This window comes from Ursus arctos, unplaced genomic scaffold (genome assembly GCF_023065955.2).
Source record: "Ursus arctos isolate Adak ecotype North America unplaced genomic scaffold, UrsArc2.0 scaffold_26, whole genome shotgun sequence".
Lineage (NCBI taxonomy): Eukaryota > Metazoa > Chordata > Mammalia > Carnivora > Ursidae > Ursus > Ursus arctos.
In genome coordinates, this window is record NW_026622941.1 from 23,137,504 (window position 1) to 23,161,309 (window position 23,806).

At 36.8% G+C, this 23,806-nt stretch overlaps 1 protein-coding gene across 1 annotated transcript in view; it reads left to right on the forward strand.

The window, feature by feature from the left end:
• IRAG2 (inositol 1,4,5-triphosphate receptor associated 2) overlaps positions 1-23,806 on the forward strand; it is a 118,960-nt gene that overhangs the window by 90,507 nt on the left and 4,647 nt on the right. Inside the window, 13 exon segments of the mRNA XM_048216724.2 lie at positions 4,225-4,271; positions 4,378-4,442; positions 4,599-4,706; positions 7,268-7,338; positions 10,201-10,258; positions 12,084-12,147; positions 12,233-12,260; positions 12,520-12,660; positions 14,436-14,570; positions 20,968-21,115; positions 21,986-22,029; positions 23,548-23,610; positions 23,723-23,769. Coding sequence (XP_048072681.1) covers positions 4,225-4,271; positions 4,378-4,442; positions 4,599-4,706; positions 7,268-7,338; positions 10,201-10,258; positions 12,084-12,147; positions 12,233-12,260; positions 12,520-12,660; positions 14,436-14,570; positions 20,968-21,115; positions 21,986-22,029; positions 23,548-23,610; positions 23,723-23,769 — 1,019 coding nt within the window.

A 23,806-nucleotide genomic window follows, 5' to 3' on the forward strand; every position in this document is an offset into this window, starting at 1 on the left:
AAAGAAAAAAGAAGAAGAAGATACCTTGTCACAGAGGATATGAAGATGAATTTCTCTGTTTTTACTTTGGCTGTTCAAAAAAAAGAAATTAAATGTCTTGCCATCCCTTTGAAATGTCCTCATGTTATTACATGTTTTTGTCTAAGATATACTGTCACTAGGAGGAGGCGATTTATGAGACAAAGGACAGAATCAATTTTGAAATATCTCAGAAGATTTTCTGGCCGTTGTCTGACCTGTTCTCTCAGGCTGTGTGTGATGCGGCATTAATAACCTTGGAGAATAAATAACATTGCCAGTTGCAAAATCGGGACATGTGTAAGTTGACTGATAACTGTACTGTAGATGAACCTCAGAGCGGTGGGTGTGTCCTGTAGATCTGAGGGTGTGGTGTCCTTTTAGTTACAAATTTAAAAAAAAAAAAACTTCTGAGGAAATTTACGTTTGTTTAGGTTACAGTAGTTGTGATCTTTTGGCATTCAATTTTACGTTCTTTCTCTTTTTAGAACATTGAAACCGCCACTGAGTCAAGGGCATTTTTTTTTTAAGTTAGAATGAAATAGGACCATATGGACTTTTTTCAGTTTTTTCCTCAGAAAATCCTATTAATTTATTTGATAGCCCCAATCATCTACAGTAGATCTATTAGTAAAAATTACATTGGCAATGTGAATGTAGCTTAGTGGAAGGGTTCCTGATGATAAAATCTATAGATGAAGAAACATTTCATCTAAAAGAGCAAAAATAAAGTAACCCTGGGAAATTATCTAAGCCTATAATTACCCTTACTAATACCTTAAGAGCTATTTCTTATTATTCTTTAAAATTTTTCTACCTAAATATTGAAATAATACTGGCGTGTGTCACACATGCATGGGTGGCCTGTGTTTGTGGACCCAGCCCACGGGAGAATATGTCTCATTTTGTTCCGTGAGCACCTTGGCTACCCCACCCTACGGCAGACGCTATCAAAAGCAGATGGGCTGGACCACGGATTTTCATGTACATGTTATTCAGGTTGATATTTGAATGGCTTGGACAGGAAGAACCTTCTTCCTGCTCTATGCTATCGACATGTGTTAGACTCATTGACTTGAGCCAATCTTCTACATGTAAGTAAGTCTGTCATCTGAACTCTCTTTTTCTTGCTTTTAGTCAATTTCTTAACTTTGCTTGGTTTTAAAATATATCCAGCAGGTTATCCTTTTCATGATCTGCCCGGGTCTTTATAGTTGTTGTGCGGGGGTTAGGCTTTCCTGTGCGTCTGGGATGCTGGTTTGGATAGTGGTGACTTTTGATGCTGGAAAGAAAGAGCACAATTGTGGAAAATTTTTGCTGAATTATCTCCCACCCCCACTCCATATGCACAGACACCCTGTGGATTATATTTCCAATTTCATTAACTGTAGTTCTAAATTTGAAAAAAGAAAACTTCTGTCTAGTTATACTTGTAAGAAGGGAAAAAATGCTGTTAGATAAAATTTATGAAAATTTGGGATTGAGATATGTTGTATATTGGGGTGTTTTCTGATCAGTGAGATTTATGAAACTAATGAATTGGAAGTAATAGCCAATTGCTTACCTTGCAACTGTTCCAGAACAATATAGTAATGTATGACTACTAAATATATGACATTTCTCCAAAATTACAGAATTATTATTTAATCCATAAATATTGTTATATTTATCAAAAAGCTTCTCACTAAAATGTTTCACAAATAAGGTACTGAACAGCAGGGCTTATACAGAACATTACACCAAATGAGACTAATTTGTAATATAAGGGAGGTAAACGGTATTTCTGCTGTATTATTTTGACTTTAAATGAGACTTTAAAAAAAAAAGTTTATGGACATGATGTGTTTCCTTTCTCCCCATATTGGAAGCCAGTTTAATTAAATAGAAAATGACTGCATTCTCTTTTATACCTCTTAAGTTCAGATGCGGGTATCTGTAACCCTAATAGGTATAAGAAGTGTTTTTCTGACAAAATTAGCTTTTTAGTTAGTGCAATATTATTATTATTATATATGTGTTAATTATAGTACAGTAATTGTCATTTCAAGACATATATAATCAAATTTTTTAGAGTTAGGGGGTGTTAAGAGGGTCTGATTTTTAAATTATTAAGGAATGAATCCTTGTTGACTTTTATGAAGTATGATACTTGATGAAACTGAAGGATATTTAATATTTTCCTTTTTTATAGCTTCATTTCTTACATATATATTGGAATACAGTTAAATAAGTATATAATAATTACTAATGCAATCTATTAAATATTTTAACGATAGGGCTATCATCATTTACCATTGGTTATAAGGTACAATTTCTCTTCAAAATGTAATTCAAATATTACCCCACTTTGTTCTGTGCATATTACTTTCCTCTGTGGAATGCTGCCTATAATTTTTGATTCGTTCTATGTATTTGTCTTCCTGACTGGCCTACCAACTCCTCTGGGACAAGGACTGTAGTTTCGTGCGTCCCCAGCCTCTGTCACTGCTCCTGGGACAAAGTGGGCCTTTGTGAAAGTCACTGAATTAAATCAAGCTGATGTCATGAGGGGCTTCAAGCACACATGGTCTGACCCAAAGGCATTTAAATAAGAGACAAAATGAATAAAACAGAGAAGATGGCCTAACATTGATATATGGGAGGATTAGGTATATATTCTTGCTTTGCAAGTTTGTGGGTTTTCCTAAACATTTGAGCTGAACATTTTAAATGTTTATGTTTAAATCATCTACCAGTGTGTAAGACAATAATTGGGAAGTCTGTGCCTCACCAGCAGCCTGGGTTAGGGTATCGCAGAGACCATTCTGCTTACAGTGGAGGGGACACTATTTAGTTCAAACTGGGTTTGGAGGCTGACACCTTTATTCACTGGCTTTACTCTCTTTACCTGAAATAAGTAAATATTTTCTTGCTAAAATCCACTTCCTAAGGTTGTTGGGAGACTTAAACGGGATGATATATAAAAGGGCTTCTGTACATTTTAAATGCTGCCGTTATATCACATAACTATGCATTCTGCAAACTATGACTAAACCTGTACCTTTCTGTGATGATAGTATCGTCTGGGCTAGATTCTAAATACTGCGTGTGATATACAGTGACCCTCCATTGAAACCTGTTGTTCGGTTGTGGCTGTTTAATAAGTTCTCTCCTTGATTATAGAATATGTAAATGTCTTCATCTTTTCATTGTTTGTACTGTAGGTTTTTGATATGTTCAGGTGGTTTCAGTTTTCAATATTAAATTTAATTCCTACATAAACCAAACAATAATGAAAATATACATACTAGAAAAAAGTATTATTAAAGAGTAACTCGTTCCCACTGTATTATTTGAGAGTAAGTGAGCTAATCAACCCTAATGTCCTAAAGTTCCCCCTAAATTAAGAATTCTTGATCAAGATTAAGAAGTTCAGGGGCGCCTGGGTGGCGCAGCGGTTGGGCGCCTGCCTTCGGCTCAGGGCGTGATCCCGGCGTTATGGGATCGAGCCCCACATCGGGCTCTTCCGCTGGGAGCCTGCTTCTTCCTCTCCCACTCCCCCTGCTTGTGTTCCCTCTCTCGCTGCCTGTCTCTATCTCTGTCGAATAAATAAAATCTTAAAAAAAAAAAAAAGATTAAGAAGTTCAAATAGGACTTTCAAACACTTGCCCTGGCAGGGTGGGACCACGGTTTTGTGAACCTCTGTTTGAGCACCAAGTAGTAGGTGCTGAGTAGATATAATCCCTCAGATCTTTGAGAATGGGATTAAGTTTAAAAGGTATTATTGGTCTAGCTAGAAAATTGAAAACCATTTTTAAATCACCAGGTCAAAAGTTTTAGGTTGAATATTCCATAATTAGAAATTTCCATAAATAGAAATGTTGGGTTATGCCCACATAGAATGTTCTGTTTAAAGACAACGTGATTTAAGTTCATGAAATAAACTCTATCTGCCCTTTAAGTTTAGAATTTATTTTGCCCAAGAATTTATTAGGTATTCGTTAAATATTGGACTTGTAAGTATATTTGAAATTGGATTTTTTTTTGCAAGTACAACTTTGAGAACGTGTGGTTATCAGTCTGCCCTCTAGCATCCCATTCCCATATCCTCTCTAAAAGAGCAAAGTAAATATGGGTTCTTTTAAAATTGTATGAAAATGTTTGCTTAAAACAACCTCTCTGGAATGGAAAATGTCAAATTGTTGGACTTTTTTTTTTTTTCTTTAGGAGAATGGTGTTGACCACTTGTGTTCTGAGAGCCTGCCGCAGTCCAGGTTTGCTTGCTTGTTTGTATATGTGAATTTGAATGTATATTTGGTTAATTTTTAAGGAACTCTTTGGACCTGACACTCCAAAATATTTCCTCTACTCTCTTGACAGGGAATGTTCCACACTGTCATCTCCTGGACACACTTTGTCCACAGAGAGTACTGTAACTTCAAGTGGTGAGTGAACTTGGAAAAGATATAAAAATAGAGTATTAATGTTATAACTATAAGGTTGGTTTCTGTGGCCTGCTGAAGTGAGTGCAAATGAAAAGAACATAGGCAAATAATTTTTTTTGCATAGTGTTCATGCTGTTAGTTTCTTCCTGTTGATAGATTCTGGGTCAGAAATTTTGAATATGGCTTCTGGTGACCTTGACTGTAAATCACTCTGTGAGAAAGAGGAAGATACAAGATCAGGTTCTGCTATGATTAAGATCGCAGGTAAGCTATTGAAGTATCAAGTACAGTTTCCATTCCAAAGCAGTAAGTAAACCTGTAAGCTACTGGAGTAACTATCCTCATGGTTCACTAATATTATTTTATTTAAAAATTTGAAGCTCTACTCAGGGGAAAAGAAGTCCAAGAGGTAATTGTGGACTTCATATATGATAATGTTGCCATTTTTTTCTCCAGTTCTATAGAAAGAACAAGAATTACAATATATTTTAATAGGACTTAAATATTTCCTAATGGCAAAGATTGAGTGAATACAATTGGGTCTCAACGGTGGCACAGATGTAGAATCACCTGTTTAGGAAATTCTCAGAATCTTGGGGTGCCTCGCTGGCTCAGTGGGTTAAGTGTCCAACTCTTGGTTTTGACTCAAGTGATGATCTCAGGGTCGTGAGATCAAGCCCTGCCATCAGGCTCCACCTTAGGCATGGACTCTGCTTAAGATTCTCTCTCTCCTTTCCCCCTCTCACTCCGCCTTTCTGCCCTTGCCCTTGTGCCCATGTGCATGCTCTCTCTTAAAAAAAAAATTCTCAGAATCCTAATCAGAATCTGTTTGGTTAAAATGATGAGCCAATTCATAATGGTCCACTTAGGAGGCAAAAGAATTAACTAGATAATATGTTATATTCTTTTTTGCTACTTGGGTCTGAAAACAAGGTAGTTATTCTCAACCATTCCCAGTGACACATCACTACAGTTGACACTCACGGGAAACAGTAGGCTCCCATTCCACCCCACCCCCCCAAATCAGTCAAGGAAAATTCATTCTGTTGTTTAAACTGGAAAGTTAAGTTGAGATATAGATGGTACACTAAAGGAGTTGTAAAATTGTAGAAATGGAATCCATTCTTTGTTTTAACTGAAGAATATCTTCATGCTTTACCTCAGATGAATAAGATAAATTTTAATTAGAACTACACCAAGATATCATTTTTCACCAGTCATGTCGGCAAAGATGCACAACTTTGATTACGTTCTGTTGGTTAGCTTGTAGGGGAAAAAGGGAAATCTCATACGTTTCTGTAGGAAATGTGAATTATTATAAATATGGGGGGGAATTTGCCAATATCTACGAATATGTTAAATATACATATCCTGTGATAAAATAATTTAGTTTCCGGGGATTTATCCTATAGATCTAAGTGCTCACCTGACTTGTAGAAGTTTCTTTACTCTAGTATTTTCTATAATAACAAAATATTGGAGACAAGTTAATTATCAAAAGAAACCTAGTTTGGGGCGCCTGGGTGGCACAGCGGGTGGGCATCTGCCTTCGGCTCAGGGCGTGATCCCGGCGTTCTGGGATCGAGCCCCACATCAGGCTCCTCCGCTGGGAGCCTGCTTCTTCCTCTCCCACTCCCCCTACTTGTGTTCCCTCTTTCACTGGCTGTCTCTCTCTGTCAAATAAATAAAATCTTTAAAAAAAAAAAAAACCTAGTTAATACACAATGGCATCTCCACGTAATGGAATACTAATATACATCTATAAAATGTATATAAGGAAACTTTCTTAGAAGGATATCAAAGAGTTATTGTCTCTTAAAAAGGAAAAAACCCCAAACACAAAACATTACATATTGCCTATAAAATTCTGCGGGAAAATCAAAAGGATAGGAAGAAGCTTTATGTATGCATTAAGTATCTTTGAAAGGCTAGATAAAAATTAAATAACATTGTCTATGGATAGAGAAAGTAGGTTTCTTATACAAATGGATGGGAGGGAAAATTTTTACCATAAAAACATTTTACACTTTAAAATTTATGGACCATATGAATCTATTATATCTTAAAAGTTAACGAAAAATTAAAATTTTCATTGGGAAAAGGCATTTTATCGCTGAAGAAAGTGGTTACTATTTTGTTATTTCCATATAAATTTTAAAAATATAATACTTTATTTCTTTTTCTTAAAAAGAAACAAAACCTATTTATAGCTGCTGACCTTTGTGCCTCCACTGAACTAAATTCAAGACAATGGATCATGTAAAGAGGAAAATCATTATCAAGTACATTACAGTACAAATAAAGTACACAAAAATAAAGGGAAATTACAAAAAGGAATGGCATAAATTAAAAGTACCTTTGTTTCTTAGTTTGATGACTTTTTTTAGAAAGATACCATGTTTTGGAAGGATATCATACTCAGTTATCAGCCTTACATCTGTAATTTTAAAAAAACCTGTTTGTCGAGCTGATTGTTTATCCTTCCTTCATCTAGTTTCTGTAAGTATACTAGTAATGTGTTTGATTAAAAAAAGAAAAGCAGCAGCAGCCTTAAAAAAGATTTTAAAAACTATTACTTGAAGGCTATTTATACAGATACTCATTTCTATTAAGAAATCATCTATGGCTAGCTTCCTTGGGAAACATAGCTGCTCTAGTCCTAACTTTTAATCAATAGGCACATTTAATGTTTTTTAATATATCATTTGTCTCACATGTTAAGGTCTTTGACACTTACTAGTCTGCTCATATTGCCACCCTCACTATTTCTTCCTCTTTTTGTTACTGCTCAGGCAACTCTTTAGTGTATTCCCTTTATCTCATAGGCAAAAGTCCAGCTCCTGAGAATATTACACTCCAAGGCTCTGTGAGTGAGGACAAAACCATGTTAAGTCTGGTAAGGAAATATACATATGTTAACAGTATAAGTAATGATATATTACAATGGTAGAACTGTCCCTTCAAGTTTGCAAAATACTCTCGAAAGCACTGTTTTATCCTTTCAAAATATTATGAAGTTAATAGAATTTAATTACTCCAATTTTATAGATGAGGAAGTTGGTGCCAAAGAGTCCCTGTGACTTGTTCAAGGTCACACAGTAGAGTCAGAGCTAGGACCTCCTGACTCCACATTGTTTTTTTGCTCATTCACTCATTTATTCATCAAAGGTCTACTGGAAACAAGCTAAATATCTATTAATAGAAGACTTTTAAGTAAGCAAATGTATTAATAAATAAGGTTAAGTAAAACAGTAATATTTACCTTAAAGGTATATTCTAATTAAGAAAATGTGTTCTAATTAAGGGAAGAAACATACAGTTACTCAGTAATATAGAATAACTCGGTGTGGTTAGTGATATAAAAGAAAAAGTTTTGGGTGAGAGGCCAGACAAGTGTCATGGAGGAGATACTTTGTGAATGGTATCAAATGTTATCTATGTACCTGGAAAACTGCTATAAAACATTATTTAAATGTTTATAGAAAAAGTTGAACGCCTTTCCTTAAAGAGAAGGCTCATTGTCAGTGGTATGAATTTATAATTATTGAGGAGTAACTTGTAGACTATGGATCCAATTCCATGTTTCTTCAAGGGTCTTGTTTCTGTATTAGTCCCTCTCCGTTAAAAGAGATGATGGTGGTGATGATGATGATTAGAGGTGTGTGTGTGTGTGTGTGTGTGTGTGTGTGTGTGTGTGTGTGTTGTTGTTTTCCCCTCAGTATATAAATATTGCTTTAGTTAGGCCCGTTTGGTTTTCAGAAACAGAGACTCATGAAAGCTAACTCAAGAGAGATGGTTGTGGCATAGATACATTTGAGGCAATAAGGTAGATAAACATTTTGTAGTATTCTAGTCTGAAGAGAGTGGAATGATTGGGTATGTGATTTGGAATCGTCCTTTGTAATGTAAAGTATGTGTAGAGTGTAGTGTTGCCAGCAAGCATGCTGAAAGTGGTTGCCCCTTATAAGAAATGGAGGAATATTTGAGTCCTCTACTCTTTCATGGTAGTCTTCTGAGAAAAAGAATTTTTTCTCATCTCAAAACAAGATAGAAATAAAGAAACTTTAAAATAATGGGTTAGAAAATGTAGTAATGGAGCTATGGTACTGGTTAGGCTACTATTGTAACAATTCAGGCAAGAGATGAAGATAGTATGAATTTAGTGTGGATGGAGAAAAGAAGAGTAATTTGGGAGAGATTTAAAGGACAGAATTTATAGTACATGGTGGCTGATAACCAGGATGGGGTTTGGGGATGGATGGGAAAATATAAAAACTTAGGTTTATGGCTTATCCTACAGAATGAATAGAATATCATGAAATAGGGAGGAAGTAAGAAGAGTAGAATTTGAGGGGTAAAATAAGATTAGTTTAAGTTGAGTTTCAGGTTGATATGAGACATCAGTACTCTGAAAGATTATATATATAGCTGTATACCTATATTCGTAAACTCATTCCTAGGATTTTAGGAGCAGACATACATTTGTGAGCAAAAAAAACAAGGACGTGGATGAGATTTCCCAAGGACACTGGCAGGCAGGAAGAGAACACTGAGAATAACGGACTCTTGGTGATTCCATTATCTAACAAAAAAGACAATGGCGGAGGAAATTCAGAAGGGGCTACTATAACCATTGGAGGACATCAGGAGATGAAAACCAAGGAAAGAAAAATCTTCAAGGAGGAGAGGTTTATAGATCATTTTAGGTGTTACAGTGAAGTCAAGATAAAGACGGAAATTTTTCCATTGAATTTGGCCACAGAGAGTTCACTGATAACTTTTTTTAGAGTATTGGGTACAGAGACAGAAGAGAGCTGAAAAACTGGGACCAGCAACCATGGACAATTCTTCCCAGACGCAGCATGGCCATAAAGGATAGGATTGGAAGAAGATGCCATATCTGGAAGAGATCAGGGTGTTGAGGGAGGATTCAGAAAACTTAAGAATATTTAAATGTTGATAAGAATGATCCAGTGCTTTACCTGTATTATTGCATTTGTTACATTTTATCAAAATCTTAGCTTCATTTCTCTAAAAGTTACATGACATGGAATCAATGGCTCTACCGAGGAAATTTGTCTTAGACTTATTTTTCAGGGAAGATTTCTGAGAATATTTTTATCACCATAACAATGATTTTACACCTTTGCTTTCTCATTAGATTTTCGCAGGCAGTATAGTAGAACCCTCTTATTATGGTAATTCTTGTTGTATAGATATATTTGTAGGTTGGTTGGTCAGTGACCTTAAAATGTATTTATATGGAGTAAAAGCCTAACATAACATAGTCCTACCTGCAACTTTTGCCACAAGTTCCCCAAGAGCCCATCTAGAATGCTACATGTGATAGTCCTAGATCACCCCTACCTCTTTATCCATCCAGTCCTCCCATTCCATCAAGCTCCAGCCTGTTCCTTGTCTGTAGAGACTTTCCATGCTTCTCAAGCCATGGTATCTCTCCCCTCCCTTTGTAGAGCACGTATTTATTCACATCTCATTTGTTTGGCAATCCTAGTTTGCCTTATGGTGATTTCTGTCACATTTACACCTGTTCATATGTTTCTGTCTTTTGTACCTCAACTAGGTTGGAAACCCCTTAAGAGCCAGTCCTGTTTTCTTCTTAACCTCTAGTTAAGTTCTTTGAATACCACAGTGTTTTTGATAGAGTAGGGTTAGGAGAGGACAGGAAGTTGGGAAATGATTGGTTATGAAGGATTTCCACTCTATGTACAGCAATAAAATCTCTTTATGATTTTAGGAAGCAAAGGAGGAACCAGAAACAATAGATGAGAATAGAAAAAAATGTGCTGCAGGAGGTAAGGAATGTTCTCTCCCAACCCCCATGTGAACTTTTGTTCCTGCTTATATTTTTATGGGTGAAATCTTTCTGAGTAAAGACATGGTACCTATAATTATGCATCTCTAGCTAAAATCAGCCAATAAAACTGATTCTTGATTCAATTTGTATCATTTTTGAAAAGCCACATTTATGTTGCATTAACTATTAAGCCCCAAAGGACTTGTAATAACTATACATTATTGTGAACAAAGAACCATCCCAATGTTGGCAGTAAATTCTAAGCTCTACTTTGAGATCTTTTTTATTATCCTATCCAAAAGTAAATAAGATAGTATTTAAAGAATAAGTGCTAATATGCTTCCTTCCCCATTTCATCTCCAATAGGATGGAGTCGTGGATAGAGTTGAGACTTTGAAGTCACACTGACTATACTGGGTGACGACTAGCTTTGAGTTCAGTAGGTTATTTAACCTGAGAGTCAACTTCCTCATCTGCAAAATGGAAATGATGAGTTACAAAAATTAACCTTTATTGAGAATATGTCATATGCTAAGTTCTGGACTAAATTCTTTTTTAAGATTTTATTTATTTGACACAGGGAGAGAGGGAGCACAAGAAGGGGGAGCAGCAGGCAGAGGGAGAGGGAAAAGCAGACTCCCTGCTGAGCGAGGAGCCCGATCTCAATCCCAGGACCCTGAGGTCATGACCTGAGCCTAAGGCAAGCACTTAACCAGTTGAGCCATCCAGGCGCCCCTAAATTATGTGCATCGTTTCATTTGGTTCCCCCAAATACCTATGTAAAATAGGTAAATTGCAATTCAGTTTCCTAGCCTGTAGACTGTAGATGATAGCAGTATCTTCCACAGGTTTGCTCTGAGGATTGAATAAATTAGGTATAAATCAGTTAGAAAAGTACTTGGCAAAGTTCTTTAAAAGGCACTATAGAAAAATAATATCATCCTTATTTTGTAGATGATTTGATGAAGCTGTGACTTGTTCCAGGTCACAAAGCCGTAAGGGTCAAAGCTGGGACTTAAATCAGGTTTTTTCAACTCTAATGCTCTTATTAACTAATATATTGTCGTCTTTGCGAAGTTGTCATGAAGAGTATCATTAATATGTATAAAGAGCCCTGTTTGGGGACCGGCATATATGACTTGTGACACATGTGTGATACCGTATTTATTGTTGCTGTTATTATTACTATTATTGTACTACTACTCTTACTACTGCTGCTACAATGACTCCTCCTCCTCCTGCCGCTGCTGTTAAAACCTTGGTCTGAAGAAGGACTAGGGTAATAGAAGAAGGTATGCATTTAGCCATGGGATCAAGTTAAATAAACATTCAAATGCAAAGAGAGCAGTTGGGCTCCTCCTGGACTCTGAGGTATCTTCAGGTTTCAGATTACTCACAGGCTAATGTATGAGCCAATGATTTTAATGTCATCGTGATCCCAATAGCATAGCATAACATGATCTTATATTGAAGCAAATGCATTATTTTTTTAAAAGATTTTATTTATTTCAGAAAGAGCCAGAGAGACAGCACAAGCAGGGGGAGCAGCAGAGGGAGAGGGAGAAACAGTCTCCTTGCAGAGCAGGGAGCCCTATGTGCGGCTCCGTGGATCCCAGGACCCTGGGACTGTGACGCAAGCCAGAGGCAGACACTTAAGTGACTGAGCCACCCCGGTGCTCTGAAGCAAACGCTATAATTAACTGGCTATAATTTCAGACATCCTTCAATAAAATGCCTTTGTGTGGTGGAGAGAGGACATTTGATGAATGTGCCTTCAGCTGGGAACCTTTGTAACCCAATACTATTTTATTGTCTTTTAATAGACACTGCTGTCTCCTCTCTTCCTGTAACCACTGTGAAATCCGTGAACTTTAGACAAAGTGACAAGTAAGTTCTTCTTCACATGGCATGCTCACAGTTTTTGCTTTTCTGTTGAATTATGTTTGAATAAATTTTTTGTCTTATCCTACAGCACTTCTGCTAATGAGAAGGAAGTGGAGGTGAGTTTTTTCCCTTTAAGTTAAAAAAAAAAAAGTGTTTCTGACTCCCTTGTCTATAATCACTTCATACTTTTGCACAAGCTGCTGTGCGTTTGGTGTCTGGCTGGCTTGGCAGTGGCTAAGTGCAGGGAAGGCCGAGGCAGGCCAGCTTTATGTTGCTGGGAGGAAAAAGAAACGGCTCAGCTTAATCCGGTGTTAAACGGAAATATTTCGCTACAACTAGTTTTCTCCCCTCACCCTCACATTATTTTGACAACAGGCTGAATTTCTCAGATTATCTTTGGGATTTAAGTGTGACTGGTTCACCTTGGAGAAGAGAGTGAAGCTTGAAGAAAGATCACGAGACCTGGCAGAAGAAAATTTGAAGAAAGAGATCAGTAACTGTTTAAAGCTGTTAGAGGTGAGAATCCTGACATTTGGGAGCTACACATTGGACGATCATATTGTTAATAATGTTTTCAAAATTAGGTAGAGTTTACTTGTATGACTAAAACCAACATCAGGTACCAAGCCCTGCCTGACTCAGATGTCATTAATAGGAAGTAAGAATTCGGGATCAGGCTAAGATAAAAGATTCACTAATAAAACAAGTGCCTTGTAAAGTCATCGTGAGTCACCTACCTTCTCTGGACGTTCAAATAGGTTTCAGGCAGAAGAGTCATCATGCAGGAAACTGAGCCATAGGAGATAATATCAATTTTAAACTTCAAAGAAGAGAATCAAAAGTCTATTTCCATTTAATTAACTGAAAAAAGACAATGGTGATTGATTTTAGTCTTGTCAGGTGATGGGCAAGCCCTCTCTAGGTATGTAGGTAACCACTACTATTTTTCCATTTTGTGAAATCACCATAAATATAGAGATGGGTTGGAAAATTAAGAGGTTATTTTTGGAAAAAAAAATAAAAATTAAGAAACCGTATTCTTTTTTTTATTGTAGTAAAAAACACATAACATCAAATTTACCATATTTACCATCATAAGCGTACAGTTCAGTAGTGTTGAGTATGTTCACATCGTTCTAAAACTGATCTTCAGAACTTTTCCATCTTGCACGCTGAAACTCTGTACCCATTAAACAACACCCCTTCCTCCTCCTCTCAGCCCCTGGTTGCCAGTTTACTTTCTATTTCCATGAATCTGTCTACTTCAGGTACCTCATATAAGTAAAATCATACAGTGTTTGTCTCTGCTGAGCAATCCCATGACCCTGAGATCACGACCTGAGCCGAAACCGAGAGTTGGATGCTGAACTGTGCCACCCAGGCGCCCTTACTTTTCCTTTTTAAAATGATATACACAATTTATGGTGTTTTAGATTTGGGCAAGTCTTAGATATTTGCTGATGGTCACATAGCTAATAAGCAGTGGCTTGCTTCCAAAACTGCTGTCCTCTTAACTGTCTCCACCCTAGTGGGATGGATGGTTCTCCGCCAGGAAGGCCATCATCTTGGATCAAGGGCACAGGTTTGAAAGAAATATTCAGAAGGCAGTGGCCCATCGAGCCAGCTCCATAATGCTTTGTCATCAATGGAAGAGTAAGTGTAGTCAGAGCCATATCTAAATCTCGTATGTTTTCACTACTTTTATTAAAAGTTCAAACCGGGGTGCCCGGGTGGCTTAGTCGGTTGAGCGTCTACTTGTGGCTCAGGTCATGATCTCAGGGTCCTGGGATTGAGCCTAATATTGGGCTCTCTGTTCAGCGGGAGCCTGCTTCTCCCTCTCCCTCTGTGCGCACGCTCTCTCTCTCTCTCTCTCTCTCTCTCTCTCTCAAATAAATAAAATCTTTTAAAAAAAAAAGTTCAAGCCATGCTCCTCATATAATATATTCAACTCATTCATAAGCATAATTTTTTACCATTAAGTATATGTCATTCTGTCAATTGTGGAAAGTGATGTAAATATGTATGAAGAAAGGGCAAATTTGGAAAGGAAGGAAGGAAGAGATTGAGATAAGATATTAAAGGTTTTGTGAACATCTGTGTAGGTGTCCTTGATAGCCAACAAAGATATTAATATTTCAATATCATTCATTATTGGTCTTTGCTGCTGCTTTTCACATTACACCAAGATAACTGAGATGTGACTGTCATCTGTATCTCCAACATAGTCACTTTTAGAGTCACTCGCTGAATGCTTGGGTTGGATATATTTTAATACTTTGCTTTCTGTGCAGTCTTTAACACCTCTTTGTGAAGATGACAACCATGCCCAGGAAATTGTTAAGAAGCTGGAGAAGAGTATAACATTTCTTAGTCAGTGCACTGCACGAGTGGCCAGTAAGGCTGAGATGCTGGGAGCCATTAATCAGGTAATCTGTCTCCATTTCTTTAACTAAATGAAATTACTGAAAGGATTTCTTTTCCCTGAGATTGTGGATTACATTTCTAGGAAAAAAATTTAAAAAATACCTCTGTGTTGTATAAGACATATGTGTTTAATATAGAGAAAATGGAATATGCAAATAAAAATGTAAAAAAAAAAAACAACCCTCTCTTAATAGCATTAGCCAGTGACAACCATCCAAAGAATCTCTTCCAAATATCAGTTTCATACCTTCTCCTTTCTCTTCAAACCATCATCATGTTGTTTCCCCTCTTCTCTGTCAAATAATGACTGCTTCCTGCCTCAGTGAGTCATTGAGTCATTCAAAAGAGAATTGCCACAAGTTCCAAACCTAGTAACACCTGAACCCTCATGCTTTTCCTTCCGTCCCAGTACAAAATATGTGTTGTCTCTAAGCTTGTCTAAGGCTAACCATTTCACCTGCATACCAGAACCCATTCCTCCTAATTTACTCAGAATCTTGGGCTCAGAATCTCCCTACTTTCTTCCATCTTCAATTTTCCCCACTATATTGAATCACTCCCGTGAGTACACAAATATGTTGTTTTTCAGATGGGAAAAAATAACATAAACACAAGCAAAATAATCTTTGACCATTTCTCCTCTGTGTTTCTCTGCTTCCATTTATAGCAAATTTCCTCAACAGAATTGTACTCACTGTCCCCAATTTCTCTCCTCCCAATTGCTCTGAAATCTCTAAATGCCTTTAACCTACTCATTTTCCTTAGCTGATCTATACTAAGCATGTCTGAGCTCTTCTTCCTCCTGGAAACACTCTCCTCACTTGGCTTTCAGGTCCACATTCTCCTGTTTTTTCTCTCAACATCATGGATCACTCCCTTCCAGGCTCCTGTATGAGTCCCACCATTCTCCCTGGCTTCATAGTATCAGTGAGCCCCAGGGCTCCCCCCTTGTACATGTGATGTCCATCTTCCTTCAACCCATACCATCCTGTGTGGTCAGCTGATGACTCCCAAATTCAGGTGCTTATCCTAAACTTTTGCCATGAGTTCCAGACCAGAATATACTACTATGGATGCAGCATTTCCACTGGGATGTTTGACAAACAACTCAAACAACACATACACAAATGAACTGCTTATGGTATCTCCAAAACCTATTCCACACATAATCTTATCTCAAAATTGATCAGATTGAAAATTCTTGGGAGTAATTCTCAACCATTTTCTCTCACACTTCACCTCTAATCCTATAGAAAATCGTAATTACTCTACCATCAGAAAAAATCCTATTTACTATCAGAATTCAACTGCTTATTTCTTTCCCACTGCTACCACCTGTCTAAGCTACCATTCTATTTTTTTTTTGCAGTTAATACAGTATCTTCCTAAATGGTATCCCTGTTTCCATTCAAACCCACTACTCCCTGCAACATAGTCTGTTCTCCATAAAGCAGCCAGAATAAACCTTCTAAAATGTAAGCTAGATCATGCTTTTTTGTTTTTGTTTTTTTAAAGATTTTATTTATTTATTTTGAGAGAGAGGGAGTGAGAGAGAGAGAAGAGAGCATGAGCGGAGGGGAGGGGCAGCGGGAGAGGGAGAAGTAGGCGCCACACTGAGTAGGGAGCCTGACATGGGACTCAATCCCAGGACCCTGGGATCATAACCTGAGCCAAAGGCAGACACAACCAACTGAACCACCCAGGCGCCCTAGATCATGTTTCTTTTTGGTTCAAAGTCCTCCAGTAGCTCCTCACTTTTTTCAGAATAAAACCCCAAATCCTTTTGATGGCTTAAAAATCTACACAAGTCCCCTGCCCTCTTACCTTTTGAAATTTATTTTTCCTATGATAATATTCCTGAATTATTGCATTCCAGCCAGACTGGTCTCCTTTCTGTTCATGAGACATGGGAGTAAACACGTAGTTTGTTTAGACTGTGTTCAAACTTAAATGACCATCAACTTAATATAGACTCCTATGTACTTATGACGTTATGTATGAATTTCATGGTAACCACAAAGCCAAAACCTATAATAGATACACAAAAAGTAAAGAGAAAGGAATCCAAGCGTAACACTAAAGAAAGTCACCAATCACAAGGGAAGAGAACAAGAGAAGAAAAAAGGAAGCGAGAAGAACTACAAAGCAACCAGAAAACAATGAACAAAATGGCAATAAGTACATATGTAGCAATAATTGCATTACGTGAAATGCAAATGGTCTAAATGCTTGAATCAAAAGACATAGGATGACTGAATGAATAATAAAACAATACCCATCTATGTGTTTCCTACAGGAGACATGCTTCAGAGCTAAAGACACATACAGACTGAAAGTGAAGGAATGGAAAAAAATATTTCATGCAAATGGAAATGAAAAAAATCTGGGGTAGCAATATTATATCAGACAAAATAGACTTTTTTTTTCAGACAAAAGAGACTTTTTTTTAATGATAATTTTTTATTATGTTAGTCTCCAGACAGTATATCCTTAGTTTTTGATGTAATGTTCCATGATTCATTATTTGTGTATAACACCCAGTGCACCATGCAATATGTGCCCTCCTTAATACCCATCACCGGCCTAGCCCAATCCCCCACCCCCCTCCCCTCTGAAGCCCTCGGTTTGTTTCCCAGAGTCCACAGTTTCTCATGGTTCATTCCCCCTTCTGTTTACCCCCCCCTTCATTCTTCCTTCTCCTACTGATCTTCCTATTTCTTATGTTCCATAAATGAGTGAAACCGTATGATAATTGTCTTTCTCTGCTTGACTTATTTCACTTAGCATTATCTCCTCCAGTGCCGTCCATGTTGCAGCAAATGTTGAGAATTCGTTCTTTCTGATGGCTGAGTAATATTCCATTGTATATATGGACCACATCTTCTTAATCCAGTCATCTGTGGAAGGGCATCTCGGCTCCTTCCACAATTTAGCTATTGTGGACAATGCTGCTATGAACATTGGGGTGCATATGGCCCTTCTCTTCACTACGTCTGTATCTTTGGGGTAAATACCCAGTAGTGCAATTGCTGGATCATAGGGTAGTTCAATTTTTAACTTATTAAGGGACAGACAAAATAGACTTTTAAACAAACTGTAACAAGAGACAAAGAAGGGCATTACATAATGATAATGGGATCAATCCACAAGAGGATATAAAATTGTAAATATCTATGTACCCAACACAGAAACACCTAAATACATAAAGCAACTATTAATAGGCATAAAGGGAGAAATTGACAGTAATACAATAATAGTAGGGCACTTTAATACCCCAGTCACATCAACAGATAGATCAACCAGTCAGAAAATCAATAAGGAAACAGTGGCTTTGAATGAGACATTAGATCATATGGACTTAACAGACAAATATAGAACATTCCATCCAAAACTGGCAGAATACACATTCTTTTCAAGAGCACATGGAACATTCCACAGGTTAGATCACATGTTAGGCCAAAAAACAAATCTCAATAAATTTAATAAGATTGAAATCATATCAAGCATCTTTTCTGATCACAGCAGTGTGAAACCAGAAATCAATTACAAGAAAACACTTGAAAAGATACAAACACTTGGGAGGCTAAACAGCATGCTACTGACCAACCAGTGGGCAAAGAAATCAAAGAGGATGTTATGAAGACATATGAAAATGAAAATACAATGGTGTAAAATCTTTGGGATGCAGAAAAAGAAGGTTTAAGAGGGACTTTTATAGTTTTTACAGCCCTATCTCAAGAACCAAGAAAAATCTCAGACAATCTAATCTTATACCTAAAGGAACTAGAAAAAGAACAAAGCCCAAATTTAGTAGAAGGAAGGAAGCAATAAAGATCAGAGCAGAAATAAATGAAATAGAGACCCCCAAAAATATATCAATGAAACCAAGAGATGTTTCTTTGAAACGATATGAAGAACTGGTAAGCCTTTAGCCTAGACTCATTAAGATAAAAAGAGAGGCTCAAAATCAGGGAAGAGAACAAATAACAACTGACATCACAAAAATAGGATTATAAGAGACTGCTATAAAATATTATGTACCAACAAACTGGACGACATGGGAGAAATGGATAAATTCCTAGAAATATACAATCCTCCAAATTGTAATCAGGAAGACATGGAAAATCTGAACAGAAGGATGTAATGAAATTGAATCAGTGAAAGAAACAATCAACAAATGTAAAAGGTAACCTTTGGAATGGGAAAAGATATTTGCAAATGACATCTGATTAAGGGTTAGTATCCAAAATCTACAAAGAATTTATTAAACTCAATACCCAAAAAACAAATAATCCAGGTAAAAAATGGGCAGAAGACATAAATAGACATTTTTCCAAAGACGACATCCAGATGGCTGACAGACAAAAGATGCTCAACCTCACCCATCATCAGGGAAACAAAAATCAAAACTACAATGAGAGACCACTTCACACCTGTCCAAATGGCTAAAATTAACACAGAAAACAACAGATGTTGGGGAGGATACAGAGAAAGGGGGATATTTTACACTGTTGGTGGTAATGCAAACTGGTGCAGCCACTCTGGAAAAGAGTATGGAGGTTCCTCAAGAAGTTAAAAATAGAACTACCCTGTGTCCCAGCAATTCCACTACTATTTACCCAAAGGATAAAAAATACAGATTCGGAGGGTACGTGCACCCTGATATTTATAGCAGCATTATCAGCAATAGCCAAACTATGGAAAGTGCCTAAATGTCCAATGACTGATGAATGGGTAAAGAAGATGTGGTATATATACAATGGAATATTACTCAGCCATCAAAAAGAATGAAATCTTGTCATTTGCAATGAAGTGGATGGAGCTGGAGTGTATTGTGCTAAGCAAAATAAGTCAGTCAGAAAAAGGCAACTATCTATGATTTCACTCATGTGGATTTTAAGAAACAAAACAGATGAACATAGTGGATAGAAAAAAAAGAGGGGGTCAAACTATAAAGGAGACTTTTAACTATAGAGAACAAACCGAGGGTTGCTAGAGGGGAGGTGAGTAGGCGGTGGACTAAATGGGTGATGGGGATGAAGGAGGGCACTTGTTGGGATGAGCATGGGGTGTCATATGCCCACTAAATTCTGCTCCTGAAACCAATATTACCCTATATGTTAACTGAAATGTGAGTTTATTTTCATTTACTGTTTTAGACCCGAATGGACATGAGCTGGAAAGTTATGTTCTTGAGTTCTAGAGAATTTTTGAGTTATTTCCTTTTCCACATTTTGTGGAATTTTGTATGCTTTCTTGAGTTCCTGTTCTTTGCCTGTTGGAGCTCTTAAACAGGTCCTTCATCTCTTTTCTACCTTTCGGGTTTTTTTGCTCTAGTTTCAGGGAGATTTCCTCAACCTTACCTTGAAACTATTTTATTATGTATTTTTGTCATATTTTTAATTCCTAGATTCTTTTTATTCTTAGCATGAGGCTTTTTTATCTTGTTCTTATTTCATGGATATAACACTTATTCTTAACTCTCTGAAGATATTGCTAATTCCCTTGAAGCTTTTCTGTAGTTGTTCTCCTCCAGCTTGGTTTTTTTCTGTGTTGATTTTCCTCTTTCATGGTACAGGCTTTCCTCTGACTAGTGGTGATCCTCTATATAGCTGAATGGGAGCTGTATGTTGGGTGGGGAAGGTTCTCATTGGCTCTGAGCTTCACAGACTGGGATGTTTCACTGGGATATTCTCGATGTCAGTAGCTTTAAGACTTTTATCTTGCTGTAATAGATTCCTCAGAAGAAAATCTTCCAACTGTCTGCTTTGTAAGTATAAGCCTGGCTACCAGTGTTTGCAAGTTGGAAGGAGATACCAGGCTAGGAATCTCAGTATTCAATATGTATACAGACTTTCGCCTAAATCTCTTCTTTTCTGTATGATCCATTCCTCATCAACTGTTACTTCCCAATCTACAGGCTCTCTGTTTCTCTCTCTCCAGACATCCAATGTTTGTAGTCTTTCAGCAAAGTGGTGAAGGAAAGTTGCTTAGTTGGCCTGAATAAGGGAGGAGATCTGCAGATCTAATCACTTTTTCTGCAGGTTTTCAACCATTTCTTCTGTTCACATATCGACCTTCATACTTAATTCCAGAGGCACCACTAATTCCCGAGCCTGTACGGCTTTCTGTGGTGCAGCCCAGGTCATCTGTAGGTTTTTCCTACCTTTGTTAGGGTTCAGCTTTTCAGATCTTAGTCATTCCCCACTAGTCCTTCTACTAGCAGGCTTTCAAATTTTCATTATACCCTCTAAACACAACAAAAAAACCTTCATTGTCATTTTAGTGAGATTTGGGGATGGAGTGAAAATAGATGCATTTGTCTAATCATTTTTTAACTGGATATCAAGAATAATATTTTCAATCTAAATTGGTTCTTTTTTCTTTTTTTCCTACTAGGAGAGCCGGGTTAGTAAAGCAGTTGAAGTGATGATTCAGCATGTAGAGAACTTGAAGAGAATGTATGCCAAAGAGCATGCTGAATTAGAAGAGCTGAAACAGGTTCTTCTGCAAAATGAAAGGTCTTTTAACCCTCTTGAAGATGAAGGTAATAAAAGTTTAATAGTATCAGTTATGTTTTTCTCAGATTCTCCTTTCATTCTCTTTCTTACTCATTTTTATTATGTCTTTAGTATAAAACCCTTAGGTTAAAGTTATGTTGGAATAATAATTCATTCTTGTTATTTATATAGCCCAAAGTAAAATGTAAGTTAGAAAACAGGTTGGGACACAAGGAATATTCTTTGGTAATGACACCAAAAAATCATTAAAATAATTTAGATTGCTGAGATGAGAGAATATATTTCATCCAACCTATAGAGTTGACTCTAACGTTCTCCTACTTAGGGTGTGTTAGAATTGGCTCTTTCTCCACACACAAAGCAAAGCACATTAAGTGAGCCACTCTCATCAACAATGGTTTTCTATTTCTCGAAGAAGGAATGACTCTGGCATAGTAAGCTGGCAGATGGATTGGAAAATAAGGAGACATCTGAGACCATGGAAAATACCTTAAAGTACAAGGTTTATATATATCTTGTAATAGTTTTATTTGAAATGTGAACTTTGCTGAGCAGAATTACTTTAATGATCTGTTCCCTTTTCTAGGAAAAGTAACATATTTGATAACCTTCTGACCTGTAGTTTTGGATTTATTTATTTAGCATATATTCATTTAGTGTCTCCTATGTGCTGGGTAAGCATCGTGGGTGTATACAGTGACGGAGAGGACAGTATCCCATCAGTTACGATGGTAATTGTTATGAATCACCAAATGATTACCAGATAGATTTACTGTTAAGTGGTCTCTAGGGTCTTAAGTATTTCTGACTATTGCTTTTCTTTGTAAAGAATTAAGACCATTGCAATAAATTGTTTATGTAATTCCTCAAATGTGCAAATGTGTTTTTCCTTTCAGATGACTGCCAAATTAAAAAGCGCTCATCTTCCCTAAACTCCAAGGTAATTACTAGTTGACTTAACAGTCTATCAAATGTTACGGATGAGATGGTTTTAAAATATTATTTGAAACAATACGGTTTTAAACGTAAATCATATGTATATTTATATAGACATGCATGTGTGTAAGTTTATATATATATATATATATATATATATATATATATATATATATGCTTTTATACTTCTTACTATATTTGTACATCAGTTAAGTTTGCCTGAAAGCAAGAGGAAAGCCAGATAGTTTTTCTCTCATGCAAAACTGGAGTCGGAAAAAGGCAGTCCAAAAATGGTAGAGTGGCTTCACAAAATCCATAGGACCCAGTCTCCCCTCGCTGCTTCATCACCCTCAGCCCTCTGCTTCCACCTCAGGGTCTAGGGTGGCTCCATCAGGACCCGGGGGACCAAGTCCTGGTCATTATATCGAGTCACATTCTAAGAAAAAGCAAGACATAAAAACAAGTGTTCCCTCTCCCTCTAATGACAATTCCTAAAAGTCCCAAATAACATTTTCTTTTCATTTTTGGTTGAAAATGAGACTAGAAAATCCATTTTTAATTCTGGAGGCTTTGTGCCTAACTGAAAATCAAGGAGTTCTTTACTAAATAAAAAGAGGGGAAATGGGATATTGAAAGTTAACCAGCAGTTTTTGCCAGTTTGAAAATCAGGATTTCACAGTTTTTGAGAGACTTTAAAATCATTCCATCCAAATCTCTCTTCCACAGATGAGGAAAATCACTTTCACAGCAGTTAAGTGATTAGTTATGATCATGTAGTGGCAGAACCATGGTGAGAACCCAAATTTCTTGGACTGCAATGTGATATTCTTGATACTGAGCTAACCGAGGAGATTAGGAATTGTGGTTTAAGAAAAGGATTCACTAAGCTTCTTTAGATTATTTCCTACATTTAAATATATTTTTTATTTCCTGAAGTTGTATTTAAAGAATCACAGTAGTATCTAACATTTTCCCATGCAAATCTCAAGGCTGATAAAAAAACACATCCATTTATCAAAATATCATGCCCATCTTTAAATGTCTTACATGGAAAAAATGAAACCATGAAAAAAAAAAAGCTAGAAAATAGGTGCACATTTATCTCGAGTTGGGAAAACCTCTGCATAAAAGAACCGATAGTAGAGGAAAGATTCGGCTTCATTAACAATGAAAAAAATTTCTGCCAGAATTATCATTATTAATATGGGCAAAGATCATGTAGTTTCCAGAGCAGATATATACACACGATTATTCGCATTAAAAAAATTCATTCAATGTCACCAGAAAACTAAACAAGAAACCTTATTTGGCAAAAATTATACTCATCCAGTGTTGGAGAAGGTAGAATATAAATTGGTACAGTATTTCTGGAAGGCAATTTGGCCATAACAAAATATGTCTACGGGTTAACTTAGCACTGGTCACATGCAGGGATGTGTATGTACAAGGATATCCATTAGTGTTGTATCCAATGATAAAATATTGATAGTTTTCTAAATGTACCTTTGCCCTCTTCGGGTAGCCATCTTCTCTCCGAAGGGTGACCATTGCCTCTTTGCCCAGAAATATTGGAAATGCAGGAATGGTAAGCAAATTCCTAAGTGTTCTAGTCAAAAGCAAATTCATTTTCATATAACAAAAACATAAACTTCACTAAATTCATATTTCATTATTTTTTTAACATCTGAAATTTAAAGGTGGCTGGGATGGAAAATGACCGATTCAGTAGGAGGTCAAGCAGCTGGTAGGTGTAATTTTATGGTTGCTCTTTGGGAACCCTG